At 42.6% G+C, this 22,706-nt stretch overlaps 1 protein-coding gene across 50 annotated transcripts in view; it reads right to left on the bottom strand.

Moving 5' to 3' along the window:
• SORBS1 (sorbin and SH3 domain containing 1) overlaps positions 1-22,706 on the bottom strand; it is a 167,213-nt gene that overhangs the window by 10,339 nt on the left and 134,168 nt on the right. For 20 of the 50 annotated variants that reach the window (XM_051800769.1, XM_051800770.1, XM_051800766.1 and 17 more), the window contains 12 exons: positions 19,914-19,979; positions 19,250-19,351; positions 17,861-17,910; positions 14,802-14,977; positions 10,897-10,985; positions 9,180-9,347; positions 7,698-7,744; positions 6,087-6,201; positions 5,854-5,979; positions 4,617-4,811; positions 2,006-2,734; positions 569-685 (listed from right to left, as the gene is read on the bottom strand). In XM_051800769.1, coding sequence (XP_051656729.1) covers positions 569-685; positions 2,006-2,734; positions 4,617-4,811; positions 5,854-5,979; positions 6,087-6,201; positions 7,698-7,744; positions 9,180-9,347; positions 10,897-10,985; positions 14,802-14,977; positions 17,861-17,910; positions 19,250-19,351; positions 19,914-19,979 — 1,980 coding nt within the window. The remainder of the gene's footprint in view (positions 1-568; positions 686-2,005; positions 2,735-4,616; positions 4,812-5,853; positions 5,980-6,086; positions 6,202-7,697; positions 7,745-9,179; positions 9,348-10,896; positions 10,986-14,801; positions 14,978-17,860; positions 17,911-19,249; positions 19,352-19,913; positions 19,980-22,706) is intronic. The other 30 variants (XM_051800796.1, XM_051800794.1, XM_051800803.1 and 27 more) reach the window with 11 other exon arrangements.

Consider the following 22,706-nt stretch of genomic DNA (forward strand, 5'->3'; position numbering starts at 1 on the left):
CAGACCCTACTGCATCCCTCTTTAAAAACATTTGTAGCTCTCAGCAATAGAGCTCAGAACCTCTGAAGCCTACTTGGGAAGACCAGAACAGGCCCCTAACATTGTGGATACCAAGTTGTGTATGCCTTATCCCCAGTTCTGAGATGCTCAAATCCTGAATCCTGACCTCAGGTGGTTAAACAATACTTGAACCAAAGTATCTCATGCTATGTCTTTCCTGCTAAGGAGGCCACCAGCACTGCTTTATAAGGCAACCAAGATGTAGGAACTCAAGGTCAGAACTAAGTAAGCCCCGAGTTAATCTTTTGGAGGAACAGAAAAGCAGATCCTCAGCTGGTACAAATGGACAGAAACCTGGACTTGAGCTATGTGGATTTGCACCAGCTGAAGATTTTGTCCATATCTGCTCTTCTGCACAGTCTGGAAGTAATTTTATTTTTTTTTTTAATAAAAATTCTAAATTAGAGGAAAATTATCTCATGAACAGCTAAACAAGCATATGACAAAACAATGGCATGGCACGGAAACAACTCTAATTAATGGAACAGTAATCAGCAAAGATGATTACCTGTGGCTTATTGACTCTGCGTGTAAGTCTGGGAGGTGGCTGTGTTGTGACAGTAGAGGAAGAGAGGGTAGAGGAAGTAAGAGAAGCAGATGAAGAGAATACTTTTGAGTCTGCAGTCTTTTGAAGAAAAGAAAATTTGGTCAGCTTGGCACACACTCTCTTATCACAATCACTGCTAGTGATAAGAGCATCTACTATCCAGTAAATTTGAAGCACACACAGCAACAGTTACTCCATGCAAGGGCAAGTGCAGCTTCCAGTTGGTTTGTCTGAGCTGACCACCTCATTCTGTTTTAAACATGCAGGTTATGTCTGTAAAAAATGTTACTAAAACATATCTAGATGGTAAACAGTACAGTCTTTACACAGCTCTCAGTACACTTCTGGTTATGATTCAAGCAGAAATCAAATTATTTGTCATAAGATTTCCCAGTGTGAAACATGTCATCTTGGAAACCCTAGTTTCTCATTATTTAATGTTGTCTAGATGGGGTATGTCATGGAGGCTTTCGCAGTCCATCCAAGACAGTATTTATAATTCTGTGATTTTGAGCTCTCCAAAGTTCCACTCATGGGGGTGCTGTAATCGACTTGGGCTGGCTGTAGCCCACAATGGGCCTCAAGTCAACTGAGAGCTGCAAGGAGAGGATATCTCCTATACCAAGACTGAGGCCAGAAGATAGGTTGTAGAAGCTATGGAGAGTTTCACATGTATCCTCTCATTGTAACATACAGCTATATAACTAAAAACTCTTGGGCAAAAGTATCACTAGGTCTAATTCCCATTTGTGGGAATTGTGGCTACAGCCTTTCACATTATTTTAGAAATGCAAAGGTAATAAATTCCACTCAATGCAGAGATAACAATCAAGACTCCCTTAGTCAGGCACATCCCAGACTAAGGTTCACTAAATCATAGGCTGCAGGACCAAAAGGGGACAGCTTTTGTGATTCTAGGAGCCAGGCTGATGTTTACAAGGCTTTTCAGCCCTTGGATTTAGAAGGAACAAACAAATTCTATAACCAAAGATGATCCACTGCACACTGGAAAATCTCTGAATAGCAAGGAATTGTCTGTATTCTACACAGTGAGGTATGCGGGCATGAGGCCTGTGTCATACTTTGATCTGACACATTTGGTAACAGCCACTGTCTGGGACAATCACTTCATTAGATGTGACTGATTGTGTCAGTCCTGTGTTATTATCCGTTCTAAAATAATTTGCGCTACACTGCTCTTGAGCCCTCTTGTAAAACTTTTTGATCTGCTATCAAGTGAATGCCACTGGTGACCCCTGGAAGACAGCCTTAGGATCATCAAAATGACATGTGGCAGCCACTGGCTCTGCCTGGCAAGCAGAGCAGCACAAACCTCAACACGTCAGTTAAATAAAAATCAGCAGTCCAGAGCAGCACACACACATGCAGGAGAAGTACCTTCTTTTCCCCGCTTTGAAACTTTCCCAGATCACCTTTCCTCACATCTTTTTTCTCTGTTTTACCTCCCTGAACAATAGCCATTAGCTCCTGACACAACTGGTTGTCCTCAGAGGAACCCACAGGTCTCTTTTCTGGGCTCGCACGCATGTCTAGTTGGGATGGTTTCAGGCAGCGCTCAACAGAGATCTTGGGAACAGCATGAGTGCTCTGCTCGGGGTTGCTGCTGCCCTCTCTAGTCTTTTGGAACCAGGCTTGGCTGCCAGTGGTGTCCCGCTGCTCTGCCAGGATGCTTTCGGGGCTCTCCACTGCCCAGCGAGAGGAGCTAGAGTAGGTCACGCTGGGAGGAGGGGAGTCAACAAACTTTTCTTCGCTTTGTGGAGTGGCCTGAGAGAAACTGTGGGCAGAGGACTGAGGTCTAGATGAGTAAGAGGGCAATGGGGATTTAATGGACCTGGGAGTCGAGGAGCCAGAGAGATGAGAATGGTGGAGGCTGACTGTGGGGGAAGGGCTGGCTGCAGCAGAAGGCGAGAGATAGTCAGTGTGAGAGAGGGAAGCTTCAGGCGGAGGAGGCAGTGGAGGAGTTATGGCAGGAGTGGTGCTGGGAGACACTCCCACGGTCAGAGCAATCCACTCAGAGGTGACCGCCTGCACCTCTGGAGATAGGGCGCGGCGCGCGAAAGGCAAAGGCGGAGGAGTTGGTGTATGGAGCAGCTCAGAGCTGGGAGACTTGAAAGAGACAAAAGCAGGAGAGAAAAAGAAAGAAATGAACAAAAAAATAATAAAGGAAATACAAAACTGAGCACAAGTAAAAGGAGAGAGAGTGAGTGTAGAGAGAAGCAGATCTGTGACCACGTGCGTAAGTTTTCTATGGTGCATCCTGTTGGAGGACATGCTGTTCACAGCTACCCCAACCACAGGGTTCAGTCTGTATCTATGCTGCTAATACCCCTCTCCAGACTTTGCAAGGATCCCAGACACAAAACATCTTGTGGAAGACCTCTGACTTCATACCATATGCCCTAAGTTCCTCAGGGAGCAGTTGAAGCCACCATCCATGATGGCAGAAAGCAGCATTTGTCTGGCCTGGCAGCAATAGCTGGGGGCCCATAACTCACACTGCAGACCCAGCCAGAATTCACTGCTGCAGTGAATTTTGACTTCATCCAACTCTAGTATGAGCAATGCCTTCTCCTCAAGAAACTTGTATTGCGGAAGCTGTGCAGGAGAAAGGGATCACAAAAGCCACCTGTGGCTATTTGCTCTTTAGGTGATTAAAATACATCCTATGTTTATAAGGGCAGAACATATACAAGTCTTGCCCTTAGCTCTTATGACTGGTGACATCAGTGAGAACTACATTAGCACTGGTTAGAGTAGTTCTCAGTCCTCTGCCAAGTCAGGCAAAAAAGCAGGGAGAGAATTGATTTACTAGGGGAGGAATCGAAAGAATAGCAAAGGAAACCAAAAAAAGGTGGATATGATCCCTTCCGTCAGAAGCTTGCAGAGAGCTTGTGGCAGATAGGCCACAGCTATGGAGAGGCTGCCAAGCTCAAACAGAAAAGCTCAGCCGAGGTCCACTTTCACAGGCAATTCCAAACAAGCAACAAGTTTTTCCTCTTTATACAGTGGTTAAGACTAAAGCCACTCCTTTTCAGGAAGATCCAGACAGACAACAGGCATGAGTCATGGTATTTTTTTCCCCATCCATCTTGTATTGTATATCCTTTCCTCCCAGTCCCAGTTCTTCACTTATGTTCCTTACAGTCTTAACCTCAGAATGACCTTGCTTTGGTCCCACAGGTGAGAGGGGGATGCACCAGAACCTCATGGCCATGACCCAGGTATGCATATTGATCTTCTTACTTAAGTATTTGCAGGATGGGAGCAAAACAAAGGGATTTAGAGACTCAGTGCCTCCCTGATAAATTTTCCACAGTAAATATTCTGGGATCCCCATACTTGCTGCCATTTTGATTTCTGCTTTGAATTACAGTATGATTTATAGTGAATCTAATATTCATGGCAAATGCCAGACTGACCTGCTCTCAAAACCTGAGTTCATTTAGCACCCATTTCAAACAATACAGGCTCCTCTCCTGACCCTGTCTCTCAAAATCTTGGTCACAAGCTGGAACAGATAGGGGCAAGTATACAGCTTAATTCAAGCTGTCTGGGATCAACATAATGACCATAGCAGTCTGTGACACCCTTTTAATAGTCATAATATGAAATTCACTTATCACAGTGAAGGTCTGTAAAGTGTAAACACACACTGAGGAGAGGTTGGATCACCAATTCATCTCTGGCAGTGAAATTTAATCCCATGGTTGTGAACTGCAGCACTTTCAACCTGGACTGGATTGAAGTTACAGATCAGAGGTAAAAAGCTGGGTCTCCAAGTCCCCAAATGATCCACTCATTAACCCTTCTGGTAATGAAACATGACCTTTTCCTGCAGTTGCAGCATACTGCAGGGACCACATGGCTTTTATGGCACAAAATACTAGTCTTAGCTACAGCTTTTTTTCAGCTATTCCTTCTTGCACAGCAATGGCAAAATCCCTCTGTTCTGCAAGGTGCTGAAACTGGCTGCACTTAGTCCAAATACCTGTGGTGAAGCTGTGATGCTGCGGCTGGGGGAGAGGGACATTGGTGGGTCAGGATAGTCAACAGCATTCTTGACCACTGGCCTTTTGAGCACTTCCACATAAGTGACAGGGAAGATGCCTTGGCGACTGGTGCCAGAGATTCTTCCTTCATACCAGTTCTCATCCACTCGTCGAATCAATGTGATCCTTTCACCCTATGAGAAGGAATAGCAATGTAGTTCTGATTTTAACAAATTTCATCATTCCAAAGCAGATGACATTTTTAATCTTGCTGCAGCTGACCTAATAATAGTCAGCTTGCCCTATATCCAGTTATGTGATCCTAACCCTAAACTCTGGGTGGGAATGATATTTTTCAGCTGAGAGAAGGAAAAAATGCACATCTTCTCGTGTTGACTTGGGCTGTCTGCAGACTAAGTTATGCTCACATTTTCAAGACCCTACTTGCTAAAGCCAGTTAAAAAATGGAAACCAGCAGTTTTAGGCTGACCACAAGCCTCTCAGAGGTATGAGGTGTACAGAAAGTATGCACAGGTCTGCAGTTTAACCCAGGTCTCTCTATGCTATCTCCTGTTTTGCTGACAAATGAAGTGACTTCCAGATTCTTAATATAAACTGCAAGTCCCAGCTTCATGTATAATTAAAAGAGCAGACAGACAAGAACTAATCTGAGCATCAAAACAGAAGGCTGGTTGAGATGTAGAAATACTGCTACTTAATCTAAATATGGCTGACTTTGTTCTGAACAGCCATTACACAATCCCTTCCCATCCCTTCACTCTGCAGTCAGGTCTAGCCAGTCACTTCAATACCACAGAACTTCGCTTGCTCAATGATTTGGTTTGTAGTATGAAGGAAGGTGAATCCAGTTTCCTTCTTTTCTAAATCACCATTATCGTGGACTGTGTGCATCTCCACTGAATACTATCAGACTGGAGAGGCACGTCACCAAGTATCTAACTTGCCTTGCAGAGCCAGGCTCTCAGCACTTGTGCTCAAAGTATCTTCTCAGTTAGCCCCAAGGAAGCAATTGGCTCATCTTGATTCAGTCTACTTACAACAATAACTACAATGCACTGAATAATGACTGTAGAGTAAAAACATGGATGATGAGAAGGAATCCTTCCTGAATACAGAGTTCATCTTATTGGAACTTTCATTTGGACATTGCAAGTTACTAGTATTAAAAACATCATCATGTCTGAATTCAATTCATCAGTACAACAAAAGTCCTACCTTTCTGAAGGACATTTCCACTTGGGTATCCCCATTGAAGTTGAATTTAGCAATAGCATCTCCGTATTCCAATACTTGCAATGGTAATGGCTTTTTGGGCTGAGCTTTCTCAGCTGGTGGAAGGAGCTACAATGAACAAACAGAATCAGGTAAGTCTCATACAAAAAGCCCATAAACTGGTCAGTGGCAGAAAGGGAGTGGACAATGAGAACACCTGCAAGGAAAGCAGCTACCTCTATGTATGATCGTGGGAAGATGCCAACTCTGCCATGGTGTTCACCTTCGAACCAGTTCTGGTCAATTTGCTTGTAAATGTAAACAATATCTCCTTTTTGCAGAGGAAGTTCCCTGTTAACAACACAAACACTCCATCAGAACTTCACTGAAGGAGAGCAGACGTGTTCCTTTTCTGTCCAGCAATCCCTAGGTACCAAGGTCTGCATCAGTCTGTTGATACACAGCGTGCTCCACACCAAGTGAAAGCTAAATGTTGAGAATTACTCTGTTTGCATTGTGATGTGCAGGGACTCTCTTGCTCTTTGAGCATCCTGTCAAAAAAAGCTGGCCTATGAGGGCCCTATTAACCACACACTCTACAGCAGCAATGAGGTCAAGCTTAAACCAAAGATGACACTGGCTGCTTTCCATGTTGGATACGATGAACAGCCCTCAATTACTGTTTTGAAACAGTCATGTCACAAGTGCCTTCCACAGTGACACATGATTTTAATGTGAACTAGTTTGTTGATTAGATTAACCTCACATGCCAATGCTGATCCTGCAATGATTACATTTCTGGCCAGCTTGTGGTTGCACAACCACTGACCTCAACTGGGTTAACAATTGGAATTTTAATCTACAGTCTTCAGTGCTAAATTTAGGAATGTCTGCAGCTTGAAGAACGTCTACTATGGGCAGCCTGTACTACACTCATAAACCTACTACTTGGATCCCCAGAAGAAAACAAACAACACAGCCTTTCCTAGGACGTTTTTCACAAGCTCTCCTTTACTTTTGTTTGGCACCCTGGTATGTTCTGCTCAAGGGACACAACAGTTACACCTTACATCTGCCTCAGTTTTATTAGAAGTGCTGGGCAGATGCTATGTAAATCATTACAAATCATCACCTATAGAACATATAACAAAAATATTCCCAGGACATTAGCACCTGAGAAGAAAAACAACAGGTCCTTCACTGAATTCTGTTCTTCTTTCTTCCCTCCTAGTAATATTAAAATGAGAGTTTCTCCAGCCCTATGCAGAGGGAAGGGCCTTCCAGGCTTTCTCTTCAAAGCAGTGTTTCCCAAAAAGAACAAGTAGTGCTGTGTAATTCACCCAAAGGACCATAACAGGGCTTGGAGGTACAACAATGACACCACAAATGCCAGGAGAGCAGTGACCACTCTGCAGACTTACAGGTCCTGAATTAGGGAAATCCTGAGTCAAGGGACCACCTACACACTTAAAGCTAGGCATCTCTTTTAGTCCCTTCTGCCTTTGGGCTATGCTTAGCACAGTGAAGTGAATGCTGCTCTCCTGTGGCTCCACCCACCCTCAGGGGAGCACTCGCTGGTTCCAGTAAAGAATGTGGGTTTGCCCTAAAAAACATGTGGGACAGAAATGCACTGAGAAATAAGACATTTTCCTTAAGGTCCTTCAGAAGATACGATCTGCAACATTCATATTACTTTTCCCTGCCTTACTACGGACACCTTTGCTTTATGCTGCTGGGAAGACACTTCAAAAACATGAATCCAGTTGCATGACACTTCATAAATGCTGCATCCTAGAGGAAAAAGCAGAGGAATAACACTCAAGGCAGTCATAGCAAGCTGTACTCACTTTAGCGTTTGTGCTTTAAAGTCAAACTTGGCTCTAGCAGGTCTCATCTAGAGATCAAAAAAAAAATCAACACATTAAAATAATAACTAGGTTTTCAATCCTCTTCTGAGGAAAAGCACCCAAACTCTTCTATAGCTAACATTAGCATGGGGAAAAACTTGGATGCAGGTATTCTGCTACAAGCTTGCGTGCAACTGGTATTATGGTCCAAGTATGCTGGATGGGCATCTCCCACCAGGACACAAAGTGCCAACTTCTGGTATAGCAGTAATTAAGAGCTCTACAGGAAATGGATTTAGCAGCAGTAACTTTTAAATGTGACTAATCCTGAAAAATGAAAGCTGCTCCAGTAACTAAATTTACTGGGGCTCCAGGACCAAATTTCTCTTGACATTTAAATGGAAAAAAAAATTTACTAGCTGGGAAAAAACAGTAGGATATTATTTGATGTGGCTCTTATTGATTATTACCTGACCCTGTTGAATACTGCAATATGACCCATGTACTCCATGTCAATTGGTAGGAAAGAGACAAAGGTGAGGAGAAAATATAAATAAATTAAGCATATGTCTAAAAAAAGTCTTCAGTGGCTACAAAGACAAAAATGATGTTGACAGCAGGCGCAGGCTTTAAGGCTTGATTTACTTGGCTAATCTTCTAATGGCCACAAAATATTCAGACAATTTTAAAGTCATTTTGATAACAGAGCATAAAATAAGTAGTAGTTGCATTCATGAGGCTCCAGAGCATCTGAAATCAGATAAAGGGCAGACAGGTGTACTCCAGCCATATGGTGACCACCCCACCCACCACCGCAATGCGGCACCTCTGGGGAAACAGAGCTGATGCCAGGAGTCCAGCAGCAGTCCCTGTGAGGCAGAAAAGGCATTTGGCCATGACACCTGGACTAGCATCCAGTCTCCGGGAGAAGTGCCTTGGGCTCTTGGAAAAGCCACCTACCTCTTCCTTTGTCTCTTTCAGAAAGTCCAACCAGGTCATACGCAGTGAAATATGCTGAGACTTTTTCCGATTGTTTCTAAAGCACATTAAGCATATTTCAAGAGAAAAAACTATGTATTTCTAAAAAAACCCCCTCCTATGTCACATGGCCAGGATCAACAAGACATGAAGTTTCTAAGCATAAGGCACAGACAAGAAGACAATGTAGCAATATGATGCAAAAGATGTAGAATGCCTTTGATTCACTAAGTAGCTGATATTTAAAGGCATGCATCACAGGTGTGCACCAGCAATTCTCAGCAGGCATGCTTTAATATATGCAGCTTGGTATAGAGCTATCAATTAATTTACCAGGCACAAGAGTCAAAGCAGATCTAAATGAAGCCAGAATGGGAAAGGGGAAGGTGGAAAAAAAACAACAAACGACATTCTCTGAAGAGCTAATGTCGGCCTAAAGCACAACATTGTGAGAGGCAATTATTGCTTTGGGTCAAGCAGCAGACTGAGGTAACTAAAACAGACCTCTGACCCAGATTTCCTCTTTGCTGTATCGTCTACATTTAGGAGGTCCCCAAATCGCTCATTAGTGATAAACTGATGGTGCGTTGGAATAACCCCTGTGTGCCTTCTAGCTGCAATATCAGCTTCTTCTTGCTCACGTTTAAGCCGTCTCTGGTCCTCTAAAAGTTTCTGCCATAAAATTGCATAAAATGGGCAGTAAATCATCTAGTTAAAGGCATTCAAAAGCTGCCATAAATGTGACTAAAATTCCTGAGGTCCCTGCAAATATCTGGGGTTTTACAGTTCAATATCAAATACTGATTCTACTAACTATCTACTAACAATACCCTTTCATTTTGCAAGCACAGAAGGTACATCATCATTATGGCATAACTGAAATCCATCTCATACAGAGGATCTGATCCAAAGTTGATGAAAGTCAATGAGTTTTTCTAAGTTTTGGGCAGCTCCTGGGAGCTTCTAAGAAGATTGCTGATAATGTAGAGAGTTGATCCAACTCCCCTTCAACCAACAAGGAGTTTCTCTCATTGACTTTCAAGAGACCTGAATCAGCCCCACTGGTAAGTTATGAGGCACTGAACTCCCCTGAGCCTTGCAAGGAGCTTGGGAGAGTGCGTAACCACATTCAGGTTCTCCCACACTTCTTTCAGCTCGTGTAACACACTTGGTAAAATAAGGTAAATAAACCCCAAAGAATTATTTGGGACTTCTTCAGTCTCCAGCACACTAATGGAAACGTGCATTCTTGAGTACCTGGGTGGAGGGATTCTCCCACCTTTTGGGGCTGACTGTAGGCTAAAGAGTTCAGCTCTGTGCTAACTCATTTAAAGCCAGCAGGCCTTACTGAATGCAGAGTTCTGGTCTTATACGAGTTCTCATGCTGGATTTTGGAAGTTGGAGGATTACTAACTATTTCATAGGAGAAGACAGCAAAAATACATTTTTCACATAGGAATTAAGAGTGGGTTTTACCGTATTTCAAAGCATAGATAAACATTATCTGAACTCAGAAAATTAACATGAAAAATAAAACTTTTTATCCCCCTCCCCCAGGCAGGGGAAATTAATTCCACCTTCCTGGAAAGCAATCACTTTATAACTTCTTTAACTCAGCTTGAGTACAGTCAGTGCTGAAAAGTCTATGTGGCTTTTCCATTATTTTGCCTTGTCCCAGTGTTGCTCAGACAGTTCAAAAAGGACTGATACAACTTCAGACACCATAAAGAATTCCATTTTGCGCAGGAGAAAAACTTCCCACTTTCTGATAGCTTAAAATATCTCACATTTGCTATTCAAAACCTGAGGACCCCCACAGGAAAAATACTGTTTTTCACCAGTTTGATCAATACCGACTCAAGTGGCTTGCATGAAGAACAACAACAGATTAACCATCTTTATCTGAGAGTACTGGGGTGTTGGACCACATCTCACATACATCTCCAACCTTTATTATTTAAGGCCCCTATATATAATTCTGTGCAACTGATAAGAACTATCAGGCTAATTTGAAACAAAAGCTAAACTGAACTATACACATTATACATCAAATCAGTGGCAGAGATAGTATTGAAATTAAAACATTCTAGTTCCTGCTTGGTGCTCTATTTTCCAGTACAGTGTCATGGACGTACAAGCTGTCCTTCCATAAGGCTGAATGCTATGTTTCTTCTATGTGGGGCTCCTACAACTGTTATGAGGCCATAAAGGAGAGCATTACCTCTTTGTCATCATGTCGCCTGCGGATAATTTCTTCTGGAGTTTCCATGTAATCAACTGGTGCAAAATGCCTTGGTGATTCTGAATCTACTTCAAAACAACATAAGGAAGTTAAAATACAGATGGATTTATCTAGCATAACCAGAAAGGAAAAAAATAGATATTTTTAAACAATTTGTTTCCATTATAACAGTAAGGATTCTCAATTGCCATTGACCAAATTGCCAATCAGATGTTGATAATTTATCCATTTTCATTTTTTTCCCTTTTGGGCTGTACATGTGAACAAAGATCCAAAAATAGGGAGAAAATAACGGTACAGGAAAGTGTAAAGACATAGAAGGACTTTGTAAAGAAAGGATTCACTGCCATCAAAGAATGATTTGGCATTTTACTGTTGAGAAAAGTTTAATACACACACACACACACGCACACACAACTAGACCTTGAGAAACTACTCCTTTAAAGCAAATCATCTGGGTTTGCTTTATAATTCCCATGTGTGTAAATGATACAGGATAAGAAACATCTCATGTTGAGATTCTTGCATCCCCAGAGCTGCTTGAGAGATAAACTGAACCTGATGTGATTAGAAAGGCAGCGGAAATCGTTTCTCAGAAGTGCAGCTGTTAACAAGTCCTGAACAAAAATGCTGAGCAAGACACGCAAAGGACGTTAGACACACTAGGGGGAAAAAAAAAAGAGTCAGGGGATGCAAAGGTGAGGAGTAAAAATGCAAGGGTTGTGGAAGAAAAGGGGAGGAGAAAGGAAGCAAGAAGACAGATGAAGAGAAACTGGTAAAGAACACAAAAACCACCTCCTAGGTACGTCCCAAGTTCACTTTGCGGGTTGTTGTTTGTGTCCAGGCTGAGAGCATATGGAACAGGGTTCCCATTGTTTAAGGAGTCAGGAGTGTCAGCCCGGCCCATGAAGCTATCTCGGCTAGGTCCCGTGGTGGGGAAGTAGCCAAGCCTTTCCACAATGTCAAAGGAAGACAGGCGCCTGGGGGCAAGAGGCCTGCTTCTGAAGAACAGTTGGTGCTGGGAGTGGTGACTCTTGTTTCCTACATTCCCCTGCAGCTGTATGGGGTCATCTGGGTTCTCAGGGCTGGGCACTGCCAGGCTTGCCAGGCAGTCTGGGGATGGAGTTCTGCAGGATTTGTGTTGGAAGGGCTTTTTCAATCGAAATGGGAGCGGACTCATTAGGTAGACATTTCTGGGGAGCATGTGCCTGTCCCCATAGACTTCCCCTTTGGAATCAGGGTTCCTGGAGGCTTGCTGCTGTTCATGCCTTCGGATGGTAGTGAACCTGGTGTAGGAAGCTGGGCATGGGCCTTTGCATCTGTTGATTTTATGCTTCTGAGGCCCATTGAGGTTGCTGCTGCTGCTGCCACTATCATTGGAGGCATTTGAGAGAAGATCTATCTCATCTGTGCAAGCTGAAAGTGTGTCCATAGGGATGGCGTCACTGACATCTGAAGCCGTGTCCTCCACATTGCTGCAGGAGCGGGAGGATTTGTCGGCCAAGCAGGCAGCATCCTTCTCTTCTTGGTGTGCTTTTGACAAATCCAGAAGAATCTCTGCAGAATATGCAGCACTCAGACAAATTTTAGACTGAAGAGAAGTGGTGGATTTGTTTTGTCCAGGGGAAAAGTCAAGTGAGGGCATTGATCGGGATCTCTGGATCAGCTGCTCGAAGGCACTGATACGGGAGGAAACAGTGTCTTTGGGGATCTGCTCTGAATCCTCTCGACTAAGGCTGTGCTCCATCTTGTCCTTTGCTTCATTCTCAAACTGAGATGCAATATCCTTCACGCTGCAGGAGGAGACTGTGTCCAAATGGATCCTGGAACGGTTGATCTGGTGCATGTCTTTATAGAGCGTTGTAAACTCCATCCCACTTTTTCTGGAGGCAGGGAACAGGCAGCCTTTCCTAGAGTTGGTGCCATACTCCTGCAGGCTCATGGTACTGCCAGATTTGATGGCATACTCTTGCTTTGACTTCATAAAGATGTTTTCTATGCTTTCCCCTATATCTACCATGAAAGCCTTTTTATTATCAAACAAGGCAACGGAGCTACGAAGGTTTTCGCAGCTTTGAGCTTTCTCGTGAGACAGCAAGATACCCGTCTTGTCCTGCACAAGAGCAGCTGGAGCTGCTAGTTTGGGTTTGAATTTAGAAGGGAGGATTTCAGTAATGCAGGCTTTTGCAGCTGATAAGGGCTTCTTATGTTTACATGCGTGACCTAACATACCGGTATGACTAGCGTTAAAGGTTCGGCTATTAACTGAAGAGGGTGCAGTCATATGAGCATTCCCACCTTTACGATCCACTGGTAAGCATGCAGAATAAAATAAATACAACCTGTTAGCTTAAGTGCTAGAAAGCTATTGAGAAAGGAGAAAGAACATGCTTGGATGTCATAAAATGCACTTTAAAGAAACAAAATTCCAAAACAAAGAAAAGCAGGAAGAAACTGCAAAACAAGCTGCGCTTACAGGAGTGGGTGAAGTGCTGCTAATGTCTCTAAAATGAGAGGGTTGGCCAGAAGCAGATCTGGAGCACTTTGAAGGTACCCTCCTAAAAAGTGCTAAGCTTCCAAGGAAGCTGTGGCACCATGGAAAAGGGAACTGAACTCTGGGCAGGATCAGGGTGTCAGCAAGAATGCAGAGGCACTAACATCACAAAAATGGCTTTATACCAAGCCTATAATCACACCTACTATGGTCTCACCACAGTGCTTGCCAAACAGTTTATTCCTTGGGAGGGAGAAAACAAACAGTGGCTGACTGTGCCAGCACAAGCACACCATATCAGCTGACCTTGCCCAAGAGATGCCCGCTTAGAGATTCCCCATACTAGGAATAAGCTGAGTGTCCTTCAGACAATGTGGCTGACCATGTTTGCTTTAAAATTCAAGGAGTCAGATCAGGACATTTTTCTTTTTTTAAGAAGGATGCAGCCTGGTTTCAGCTTAGACTGCAGCTTTTAGGTCTGTTTCCAATTTGAGTTCGAATTCAAATGTCAAAATAATGATTCAGGTTCAATTGCAGTTTGGGGAAAAATAACTGAACAGATTTTTTTTGTTCAGATCCAGTTTGACTTCCTGCCCTACAGGCCTGACAAAATGCTGAAAAACAGCTGGAAGATGGAGACAGAGAGACCTTTTTGGTGTGATGTACTATTTTTAGGGAGAGCAGTTCAGAAACCCAACACATTCCTTCTCCAGTCCTCTCCCCATCTCAAGCCATTTTTAGGTTGAAGTTGGCTCAGAGGTACATTCCCCAGTACAACTCCCTGATGGGAGTCAGGCTCTTCCTTGTCTTACTCTTCTAGAGAGTCTGTGATGGGGGGAGGAAAGGGGAGGAGATAGATCTCTTCTGGCTCACGGTCCCAGAGCTGGCTGGTTCAGCCAGCAATTGCTGGTTCAGTGACCCATGCATTCTCTGTACATCCCTGGCAGGCAGGAGGCTGTGGAGCACATGGCACCAGCTACACCAGGGTAGCCAGGCCAGCAGACTGGGGTGGCCTGCTGAGATACTGCAGCGGGAAGAACAGAAAAGGCAAGGAAGGGCTCTAGCATGGCAAGGCAGTGGGAGCAAATGGATTACAAGGCCAGCCTAAGCTACCTCGAGGAAGAACATGAGGGTTTGGGGTGTGGCTGAGGTGCTGGATGGAGGGAGCTGGTCTCTCTTGGGAAGAGGAACCTGGATCGGTTAAAGGCACCATGAAAAATATTGGCCAGCGTGGTCTGAGAGAAAAAAGGGTGGGAACACAGAGGAGGAAGGACAGCAAAAATCTCAACTGGCTTGAATAGGACTCTAAACCTTGCAGCAGTTTGCCCCGTATCACCTGGCTTTTGACACTGTGCAGAATGCAGAAGATGTTAGTGCCCTGACCACCTACCTTTTGTGGAAGCAGAGCTTGAAGGTCGCTTGAGACCACTCAGTCCCTGGAATGGGATATCTCCACCTTCCAGTACACTCTTATAAATCTGCCTTTCATTCTCCAAGGTAGCAGGGTCTCCCAGAGCTTGCTCCGACTCCCTCTTCACTGCATTGTAGTTGGGTGAATAGGTGGAGCTGGAATACACAAAAAAGGGGAGGGACACCAGGGGGTCAGTTCTGTTTGCTGAGAGCTTTATGTAAAAGTAAGGGAAAACCACACTTTTGAACCCAGAATAGATTGTATATGAAGAACTGGTGCTGAATGAAGAGGTTATGAATACATTGTGATGTTCTAGGTTTGGCACTACGAAGCATTCTCCACCTGAGTTGAGGTGGAGCAGGTCCAGGCTCCACCTGAAAACCAGTGACAGGAAGGCACTCCTCTATTTTACAGATGAGGCAACAGTCAGAGCAGATGCATGGTTTCTTTGCACACATGAAGAAATTCATTGGTTAGCTGGAAGTAGCACAAATACCTTCTAGCTCCCAGTTTCCTCTCCTTAAACACTAGCCATGTCTGTCTCTTGCTTATAAAGTACAGCTCAACCAGTTCACCTCAACCAGTTCAGCCTCCCAGTCAACACTACAGTTCAAGACTCCCAGAGCAACTTCTGAAGCCCATTAGTGAGGAACCATGCAGAGAAGCAATAGTACAAGGCTATAGACACTACTGTTTTAATTGCCAAAGAAATTCCCAGATGTGCAGAGTTCTGCTCAGCTTTGTCTCAGGCTTCTGCTACAGGGAATAAAAACCCCTGGACTCTAGGTCTACCATGCAGATATATAAACAGAATGCTGTTAAAATGAGTATAATTTTAATTTAAGAGGCTTTTAAAGACTGGAAATTTATTTCAAACCCCTTTTCTAGTCATGCACCGACACAAGTACGCTCACACATCTGATTTCTAGATTTCACTGTTTTCTCTCTAAAAGATTAACCAATAATGCCATGGCATAAATGACCTTTCAGGTGTAAAAACTTACTGAGCAATCAGGCAGACTATGTTTTCCTAAAAGCTAAGCTCATCTGATACCAGCTCTTGTGCTCAACCTGAATAAGACTGAGTCTCACACAAAGTTATTCTGGGGCCAAAGCATGACTGCTGGAAAGTTTGAAAAAATAAAAATATACAGATTTGCCAATTAATAGAAATATTTGACATCCTGATATCCAAGAGTGATTCAAATGTGAATGTGGAAATGCTTATGGTTATGCCTGCTTGTTGTGGATAAATTTGTACATGCATCTGTTTATTTTGGACAGACATTGTACTTCTGGGGCAAAGAGAAAGCTTTCAAACACATCAGAGGACTGGCTATGGAGGTGAAATTACACAATGTCTGGATCACAAAGATGATTTTAGTTTCCAGACAAGGAAAAACAGGTCATATGCAGTCAAATTACTTTCTGGAGTAAAAGCTCATGAAAAGCACCACAAAAGGGGAAGGGAATACTGTCACTTTTTCAACCTAAACAATGCTCAAACAGGTCCACTGCTACAAAGCTGTTTTTTCCTATAAGGGTTATCCCAGTGCTTCTCTTTGTCAGGTACCTGAGGAAGGCCTGCCAGATGCTGCAGGGCATAATGACTGCCATGAGGTAAGTTGTTAGCCTAGTTGTTAAAAAAACAAAGGGTTAAAACAATCCTCTTTCAGCATACACCTGTGGGAGAGAGAGGAGGCATTTCAAAGAATCCCTTTACCAGTTGCTCCCTTATTAATAAGGCCAGCAAGCAGTACTGCAGTAGGGCCAAAGCAGTCTGCAAGATCAGGATTGGGTGAATGGAGAGAAGTGCAACACTCCAAAAATAAGACAATAAACTCCAGCGATCTTTTCTCCCTGCTCTCTAAAAGCAGGACAGGAAAGAGTGTGCAACTCCACTGGGCCTCACTATTGTGTCCCATTCCCAGCATACTCAGGTTGCTTTCTCTCCACTGGATCAGACATTGGCGCTCCTGAATGTTTTGGGTGGCAGAGACAGTGCTGCCATGGGCAGAAACCTTATCAGTCATGGGCAAAAATAAGCTATTTATGCTAATCTCTGATTTTTCCATTTATTTTATTGCTCTCTTCCTACCAAAACAAAGAGTCATAGGAGCAATCGACAAGATGCAGCAGTGTGTGTTTCCCAGCAGAATGAACCCAGACAGAAGGGAATTGAGTTGAAAGAAGCACAGGAGACCTCTAAGGCCCCCAGAGGGGCTATGAACACACATGGTATTAATGGGTATCTGGAGAAGAATTTGCCTTTTTTAACAAACCATCCTCGTAGAGGGGATCACTGTGCCTATGGACAATATTAAGTATTCAGTCCAATTACAAGGAGCAGCAGGCTCACAGTAGGAGTTGGCTCCATGGCTCAAATAACTCAGTACGACTCAAGTAACTCAGCACAGCTCAGCATCTTTCTCTGGTTTTTTTTGTCATGTGTTCCTCTTTTAAGAAAAACCAACTCATTTAGACAGAATATACTGCTTATTATATATTCCTCTGAAAAATCAGTGCCACGTTAGATCTTTGAGAAATACTGTTACTCCTACCACTGTTCCCTTTCTGTAGACTGGAAAATTATTGCCTTCCATCAACAGCATCCTTTTGATCTGGTGCACATAACGGGGAATACCTAGCAGGCGCCAATCTATCATACACGTGTAACAAACAATTTTTGTTTATTCCACACAATAATGTTACTTGCATGAAGATACAGTCAATTTGCAAACTTCATCAAGACGAAGTTAAAAGTCTCTTGGGTTTTTTTTAAGCCACTGCCTGGCACAATCAGCAAATCTTGTCTAGACAATCCAATCTCTCATGTAATCGCTTCAAAATTCATTCAAGATCAAAGAGCAGATATTGTACCTGGACTCATCTAAAGTACACGTATAATTCTTAAGGTACATGCATTTGCCTATATCCATCCCCAAAAAATAAAGCCAACCCATTTCCAGTTCACAAAACCCTGTCCTACATGACCTCAGACCGCAAAAGAGACATCAAAAAGCAACTGAAAAACTTACTAGGAAGAATGGTCTGTGGAAGTTTCCAGAGGAGTAACACCTGCCGTATTCTGCAAAAGTCCAAACAAAGGAGTCATTGATACGCACTTATACGTGAGAAGAAAAAAAAAGGCTTGCTTAAGTAATTTTCCATCTATTGCTTGAATATTAGCCTATAGGAGACACTGGGGTTTAAGTCTAAAATGCAGTTTAAGCTGCCAGTGTCTTTGCAGAAAAGCAACGATTTCTGAGTTCCTTCAGGGCAGTGACAGGTTTTTAGCACAGCCGATGCCTTTTCGCAGTGCCTATTCTTTTGTCTGCAAATGAGTCATTGTGAATAAAGCCAAAAGCAAGAAGAGATAACCAGCTGGGCCATGACCAGGAGACACATGCTCATAATTATTTCCCCAAGCTTTTCCCCCAGCCGGTCACTGCCCGCCTTTGCTTTAAAGGTATATTACATTTCTGCAGCACAGTACATTCCTCAGCGTTCAAAAAAATATCAAAGCTCTAATAAGAAAAGCAACATTTCAGTTCAGTTTCCTTACTTAAGAGAAGCAATGCCAGCTGCACAGGTTCAATAGCAAAAGCCAGTTCTTATCCGCTTGCTTTAAATCCATCTAACACTTCCTAGACACATTATTTAAAAATTGAAGACGATTTTAGCAGAAATGCTCTATCTGGTGTCCCCTCATATATGTGAGGATTCCCATGTAAGAAGAAAAAGCAAATCTTGGGTTTGATAAAGCAGCTTTTTCAAGTCCTGGTGAAATGCCGCAGTTTCAAAAAAAAAAAATCAACAACAGAAAAAATAGAAAAAATGGCGTGTTACCAATTAATCTATCATTTCATGGTTCGAGTCCTGCAGACCCTCGAAGCAGCAGCTGCAGCTGACCTGCCCTAGAAGGCCACGACAAGGTGCAGTGTAAGGAAAATTGTGTAAAATCTCTTGGGAATATCCAAAATCTTGGGTAGGCGTGAGCTCCTAGCACAGAGCAGAGCTTGTATGAAGGGAGGGTAGATGGCAACACGCTTGAAAGGCACGAGATGATGACGTGACACGCCAACCAAGAATTTTAAGCTGATTGCTGCTGCCTATTCATGTGAAAAATAGAGAGGGTTTTTTTTGCAGACACTGAACTCTAAACCCGAAAGGGGGACTGAGATGGGGGTGAGGGGCAGCTGAAAGCAAATGGGGGAGAGAGGAAATCACTGTATCTGAAATGGATTTCAAGCCGGATTCTCAGCATCATGTTCTATTATTTCTGACAGCGACACAGCAAGCCATGCAGTCAGAACGGTCAGAGCCATTATTTATCCCAACCTCATTTAATAATCATCCAGCAGTGAATAGATTAGAGCAGAGAGTTTGGAAACAGGGATTGGCAGCATGAAAAGAATAGGAAATACCTTCTGTGGCTTTTTATGTGGCGCTTTATAAAGCTTCTCCATTTTTTCTAAATCTGCCTCTAACTCAGTCTGGTAGAGGTAGAGGTCTTTTTCTAGATCAGTCTGGTTAAAGAAGGAGAAGAAGAATGGGAAAATAATGCTTAGGGTTAGGGGAAACCAAAGGAATGTTAATTTTGAAAAAAAAAGCGAGCCTTTTTAATTGAAAAAAAGATGAAGGTGGTATGAACAATACACAGAAATTCACTAGCAATTAATCATGTTTCAATCATTACAGAGGAAATAGTTTTAAGCACTTAACATTCAAATCAAGAGATGCACAGGCCTGCTAGAATCTATTTCTACAAACCATAAAGTTATAAAACCCACCTGTAAGAAAAAAAAAAGATACTGTAACAATATGCATTATGCTGTTAGTATAATTATCATTTCAAGTCAAGATAGCAAAACCACCACTCTAAATTACAGCTGATTATGATTTAAGAATTGTTTATTAAATCAATTTACTAGCTACTTAATTGTTAGGCTAATGAGCTCAAGCCCAATTAAAAAAAATCACTCACAAGCACACAAAACCCAAGCAATGTTACAAAAAAAAAAACCAAACAAAAAACCACATACACACATACATACACGCTGGATGCTGTAGTGCATGAGACACAATTACCTTTCTATCCTCTCTAGTAAGGATAGAGCAATCTCCAGGAGTATAATCCCAAATCTTTTTTGGAGGCTGATGGAAAGCAGAGGAAGGAAATGAGGAAATGAAGATAAGGAAAGACATCACAGAGAATATGGAAACTGGATTAGAACAGAGGGGGAATACAATAGGGGATTTGCATCAACACTGAAAGGAAATTATAAAAAAACAACAAATCACAACAGAGAAAGAGAGAGAGAAAGACGGATAAATCTGCTATAGCACAAATATCAAGAAATCATGGGGGGCAAAAGGGAACATACATGCAGTCTGGGAGGGGCTGTTTTCAGTAGTATGGGAGGAAATTTTTATTTTTGCAGGGTGCTCTACAGATTTTTGGACTCTCCGAGGGAGCCCACAGCTGTTCGATAAAGCATTCTTAACATAAAACCAAAACAAAATGGGGAAAAAAACACATAGTCATAAAAAGCATTTGTTTTGCTCATTCTTCTTTCAAAAGGAAAGGATAATACAAGGGCCTTTGATAAAGAAAAGGGAAAATCTTTCCCACCTGCATCAGACTATGAATACATACCATGTGAACAAATGGCTGATTTTCCAGTGGTGGCATTGTGGGGCAATGAGAATGCAGATTTGTTATTTTGTACTTCACTGGTTTAGAGGTTTGTTTGTGGTGATTTTTGGTGGAGAGAGTGGCACACATGAAAGTTTTGAAACTAGTTATTTAAAATTCATCCTACAGGTGAAGGTGCCAATTTCAAAATAGGATTTTCCTATTTGAATGCCCATGCAAATATCAGGTAGGATTATTCAAAGTGAAAGACCTTTGTCTTGACACTCCTATCCAAATAATGCCAAGATAGCATCCTCATTTCACCAGATATGCACCTCTCACTGATATGCTCAAAGAGACTTTGTTCTTATTTTGTGAAAAATCTTTGAAAAGCCCAGATACTAGTGAATATCAGTTGAAACTCTCAGCTGAGAGGCTTAGCCACTAGCTGGTCACAAAAATCTGGCCCTCCCATGACTGGAGTGAGCAAAGCTACAAAAAGCATGCTCTTTTGGCTGCGATAATGAAGCTCAGAGAGGCCTTTGCCAGCTATAAAAGTCTGAGATGGCATCCTGAATTCAAGTGCCTGACGTCAAAAAACTATTTACAGAGTACGACATCCAGGAGCTGGCACAGTTCTTGGGGAGCATGGCTGCACGGCTGTGGAGCTGGAGCAAGTTGACATGGGATATCGTTTCAAGGCAAGTTGTAAGAAAGCAGCACTTAACAACAGTGCCTTGAGCAAGGCAGAGAACCTGTCACTAGAACAGATGCTCTGCTGAACACAAGACGGATTGCTGGTGTAGCCTGAGATGCCCTCTTCGGAAATAAGGGCAAGGCTGCTTGACTAAAAGTACAGATTCACACTTCTAAGGAACACCTAGAAAGGACCAAGGGCACAAATGCTTTCCTTTCTTTGACACATTTTCAATTAACTCATGCTAAGTCAAAGGACTATAGAGATGACAAACCTCCACTCATTGCAAAAGCATATAGCTATTAATTACGTGAGCAAAGATAAGTGGGTTTCTTCTCACTGTGGAAATCTTAAACCATGACAACTTGTAAAGGGTTAAATCCTTATACTGACAACACTTAAAAGCCTCATTGAGGTGAGATTTATCTGACTTCTACTGCCTAAAAATTAGGGGGTCTCATCTCCAGCATTGCTGTAGCTCCTTCTTTAGCTTAGGATGGAAGGTCCATAGCTATAAAATATAGTTTTCTGTGAAAGAATGTACTACCCAACCACTGTACATGTTTATTTCTCAGCAAAAATTACACTATATTTCTATGACATGATTGGAGTGAGCACTCAACTCCAGGCAGCTACATTCTGTGCAGAGGAACTTTGACACTTCTGTCAGAACAAAGACTAGATTTAAAGAAAACCTGCTCTCTGGTGTTCATGTGCAGTTGCCTCTGAAGACAGTACTGAACCTTAAAACATACTTCTGTTTTGTTGTACACGCAGGGAAATCTCAGCAGCACTCAAAAACAGAGTGTATGGGAATTTGACAACTGACCTCAAGGAGGAAGGAGAAGGAACAACCAACCACTATGCTCCAATACATGTGAGAGGCTGATATTGACCCCCTGGTGCAGTAAGAGTAGCTTATTAAACAGTATTTAGTAACAAACTTAATAGTGTTTAATCAGTAAGAACCAGGCCATAAAATGCTTTAAAGTTGTATTTTTTGCAGTAGCCATGACCACTGATGTGTTCCCTCCATCAAAATGTCATTTGTCCCACTGAATAATTAAGCTTTCGTTCATCCTTTTCCAGAGGGGAAATCAAGGCTTTTTTTTTTTTTTTCCCTCTCTCCACACAGAGCAACACAGGTCCATTTGAAAAGAAAGCACACTGTTCTCAGACTCCTTTGGTTTCAGGGAATGGCAAGGGCTATTCAACACAAGCTGATGCCCTCTATTTAGGCAATGGGCAGCTACATGCATAGGGAAATGATCAGGAAAAAAAAGTGTTGTGATCTGTTTATGGATAGTTGGAAATTACTGACTTACAGTTTACAAGCCAGGGATAGGAATAAATGATTCTCCTTGACTTAAAGCTACCTCTCAGCTATCCTAGATCTTGTTAGGCAGAGGGAGAACAGAGGCTTTGAATAATGAGAATAGGATATTATTTCTAACATTAAAAACAAAAATGCAGTTTGAACTATGGTGTGTGAGAAAACATTGTCTTGTTGATACATGGTGCTGGAAGGTGGGAAATGTTTGCAAATGGC

Source organism: Manacus candei, unplaced genomic scaffold (assembly GCF_025592945.1).
Source record: "Manacus candei isolate 608988 ecotype Guabito, Panama unplaced genomic scaffold, ASM2559294v1 h1tg000050l, whole genome shotgun sequence".
NCBI classification, from domain to species: Eukaryota; Metazoa; Chordata; class Aves; order Passeriformes; family Pipridae; genus Manacus; species Manacus candei.